The 3,914-nt window shown below is 43.8% G+C and overlaps 1 protein-coding gene across 1 annotated transcript; it reads left to right on the top strand.

Moving 5' to 3' along the window:
- Positions 1-805: 805 nt before the first annotated feature.
- On the top strand, positions 806-1,788 carry LOC140898163 (olfactory receptor 10A7-like). The gene is given in 2 exon segments (XM_073311598.1): positions 806-1,735; positions 1,738-1,788. Coding segments are annotated over 2 exon segments (981 nt in total).
- Positions 1,789-3,914: the final 2,126 nt, after the last annotated feature.

Genomic DNA, 3,914 nt, shown 5'->3' with positions numbered 1-3,914 from the left:
CATGTTCCTGTATTTTCATCCCACACTCGTCATGGAGTGCAGAGGGTCACTCCCCACTTAGGGTTGAACATGAACCTGGTTTTGCCCCTTCCTAAGATCCACCCTCCAAAGAGCTGTATTTTATTACTGCACCAGTCAACATCAGGCAACAGAAAAGGCATTGCCAGTCTCTGACAACATCACCATCACACCCAGAGGAACTAAGGGAGAATTTACGCCACTTCAGAATTTATGGCATAAACTGATCTCTTGTGAGGGGCTGAAAATTATTCCTTCTCTGACAGGGCACTGAATAGACCAGAATATATGGTTGGACTAATTTCTATTAATTCTAACAGAAGATCATGCCTAAGGGTACTAGACTACACTGGAAATCTCAGTACAAAATATTGGTTGATGTATTTATTGATTTTGACTCTGGTCATTGCCAGAAGTTAAATACAGCATTTAAGCATCATTGTTAAGCTCTAGTATGTTACTAGATGGGATATGACAGTAGATAAAGAAGTGGTCTAATCTGTCTTATCAGGACTTGGCTACCAGAAAAATGGTCTATTATGTTAGTCATAGCTCTGATATGGCAGAAGGAGATCTACACTGATACCAATGATCTGTCCTCGGACTGAAACTCCTGACACTTAGCTCCGAAGTCTACATTTAGTCTAAAACTTACAGCCTGTAACCAAGAGAGGAAGTTGCATTTCTGAATATTTATGCAATTAATTCACGAGAACTGATTAACTTTTAACTCTATGTTCTTCCAATTCAATTGCACAGTTTGTTTTCTTGTTTCTTGACTCAACCCATGGCAGACAGAGACTGGAAAAATCAAACAGTTGTCACAGAATTCATCTTCCTGGGATTCGGGGATCTCCCAGAACTGAAAATTCTTCTCTTCCTCATGTTCCTAGTGATCTACATCGCAACCGTGACTGGGAACATGCTCATCACTGCACTAGTTGTGACTGATCAGCACCTTCACACCCCCATGTACTTCTTCCTGGGGAACTTGTCCTGCCTGGAGACCTGCTACACCTCAACCATCCTGCCCCGGATGCTGGCCAGTCTCCTGACTGGGGACAGAACCATCTCATTCAGTGGCTGCATCACACAACTGTATTTCTTTGGGTCTCTGTTGTCTATAGAATGCTGTCTCTTAGGAGCGATGTCTTATGATCGGTATTTAGCGATATGTAAACCCCTGCACTACTCAACTCTTATGAATACCAGGTTTTGCCTCTACTTGGCTGCTGGGTCATGGTTAAATGGTTGTTTGGCTACTGCAATCTTTGTATTATTCATGTCTCATTTAATATTCTGTGGCCCGAATGAAATTGACCATTTCTACTGTGATCTCATCCCATTGATAAAACTTTCCTGCAGTGACACATACCTGATCAAATTGCTGAATTTTGTACTGGCCTTTCTATTCACCCTGCCTCCATTCCTACTAACACTGACATCCTATGTGTGTATCCTCACAACCATCCTGAGAATCCCTTCCACCACTGGGAGGCAAAAGGCCTTTTCTACCTGCTCCTCCCATCTCATCGTGGTGACGATTTACTATGGAACCTTAATGATTGTCTACGTGCTACCGAATCGCGACACATTAAACATCCTAAACAAAGTGCTCTCTCTTTGCTACACAGTCCTGACTCCCCTGGTTAACCCACTCATTTACAGCCCGAGAAACAGAGATGTCAAGGAAGCCTTGAGCAAAGCAGTCAGTAAATATGTGGCTTTCACAAAAACAGGCAGAGAATCCTAGATTATAACTTAGCCTAAATCAGCTTTGAAAACCTCAGGCTATCAGCCTCCACTGAAATTCATTTGAAATCCCCCATTGAAAATCTCACCACTAATGTGAAAAAAATGGAGATGATCTGTATGGAGTCACTGAGACAGTGTTGGCAGTCCCACGCTGTCTCCATGGAACAGAACAGAGAGGAAAGTGAGATTGCGGACAGCTCTGTCACGCTCTCATGTTCACCACTGACACACGCAGAATGATGGTATTTTTCTCCATAGTCTTGTCTTAACATTCACCCTCTGTGAGGAGCGTGTACAGCGTCTGAAACTGCACAGAGCTGACACTGTGTAAGGCACAAAGTCCACTAACGATCAAAGTAAATCCCTGTGTGTATCCGCTGTTCATTGTTTCTCTGTGCTAGATACTTAAGTCTTGTAATCAAATTCAGACAGTCTCATACAAACAAAACGCAATGGGTGACATCTTCATGTTTCTTGCTGCAGACCGTTTCTTATGCCCCTAAGGACACGATGGAGAATCCAGCTGGAGCTCAGGTCAGTGTGGTCCATCTAAGTGGAAGGACCAGGGAGGGAAGTGGCCATAACCATGGTCCCATCACGGAGTTTTTAACTGCGCAACAGGCAGAGTGGAGACCATTTTAACCAAGTTTTTATATTCATAAAAAAGCCATTTCTGATCAAAATTCATATTTGGACAATAAAAATACTAACTCCTGATGTAGCTGAGATGGGGACGTAAGCCTGGGGAATCTGCCACCCTTGAAATTGTGCTTATTGACGTCATATCCCTTTGCAAACAAACCACCTTCCCGACGCTCACACAGACCAGATGCAAACACCCAGGCCCCAGCAGTGGCCTCTGGACACTTCACCAGGAACAGCTTCATCGCTCTTACATGGGCTAAGTCCAGCTGTGACCAGCTCCAGCAAAGCCACAGCACCAGGCTCACCAGGCCCTTGCAGGCGGGGGGGTTGGGCAAACAAAGAGGTTGTTCTCACAGCAAAGCAGTGTAAGAGACACCCCAGGTTGGAAAATTGAGGGGACACAGCTGTCCCTCTGTGCAGATTGTACCCCAATTAATGTCACAGTATCTTAGTTCTTGCTTTATCTCCAGCACTTTTTTGATCCACTCTGCCATTCTCAGGAGGTCGATATCCCCTATCTTTGTGTCCTTATCTAGAGATTTTACTATTAGGTCATTTCCCCCCATTTCCTTTTCCTGCCCTCCTATTCTTCTTCTGGTTCCAGAGACTCTACGCTTTTCTTTTTCCTTGCTTGCATCCACTCTTCTTCAGTGCTTCCCCTATCCTCATGGTCTAGCCTGGTTTCAGTTCACTTATCTCTTTCATCTCACACTGCCAGCCAGCCAGCAGCTCCTCTGTCAGCCCATGTGATAAATAAAGGTGGGAGGGAGTAGCTTCCTTTGATGGACACCCAGCCAGCCAGTTTGCTGTAAAATCTCTCTTGGTAGCTGTTCTTTACTTGCTTTACCTATAAAGGGTTAAAAAGTCCTCTAGGTAAAGAAAAAAAAAAGTGGGCACCTGACCAAAAGAGCCAATAGGAAGGAAGAACTTTTTAAAATTGGGAAAGAAACTTTCCCTTTGTCTGTTGTTCTCTGGGCTGGAGGGACAGAGCAGCCATGCTATAAGCAGCTTAAGCCAGGTATGATTGCAAATGACCAGATCATGCCTAGAACTACTTACCTGAACTCCAACTCTGTAAGTAGATCAGAATGTTTTGCTAGACGCGATTAGGGTTATTTCTTTAAGTTCTTATTGGCTTGTGAACTTCTCTGTGCTAACCCCAGATACTTTTGTTTGCTTGTAACCTTTAAGCTGACCCCTCAAGAAAGCTATTTTGGGTACTTGATTTTTGGAATTGCTCTTTTAAAATCTAGCCAAAACCTAAGTTCCAAATGTATTTTCTTTCTTTTTGTTTTTAATAAAATGTACCCTTTTTAAGAACAGGATTGGACTTTTGGTGTCCTAAGAGGTTTGTGCCTGTTGTTTGATTAGCTGGTAGCCACAGCTAATTTCCTTTGTTTTCTTTCTCAGCTCTTCCCCAGAGAGGGGCTGAAAGGGCTTGAGGGTCCCCACAGGGAGGAATTCCCAAGTGCTCCTGCCTGGGTTCCAAGGGGTTG

Source organism: Lepidochelys kempii, chromosome 14, assembly GCF_965140265.1.
Source record: "Lepidochelys kempii isolate rLepKem1 chromosome 14, rLepKem1.hap2, whole genome shotgun sequence".
NCBI classification, from domain to species: Eukaryota; Metazoa; Chordata; order Testudines; family Cheloniidae; genus Lepidochelys; species Lepidochelys kempii.
The sequence above is the reverse complement of the archived record's forward strand: the minus strand, read 5'-3'. Positions and strand labels throughout refer to the sequence as shown.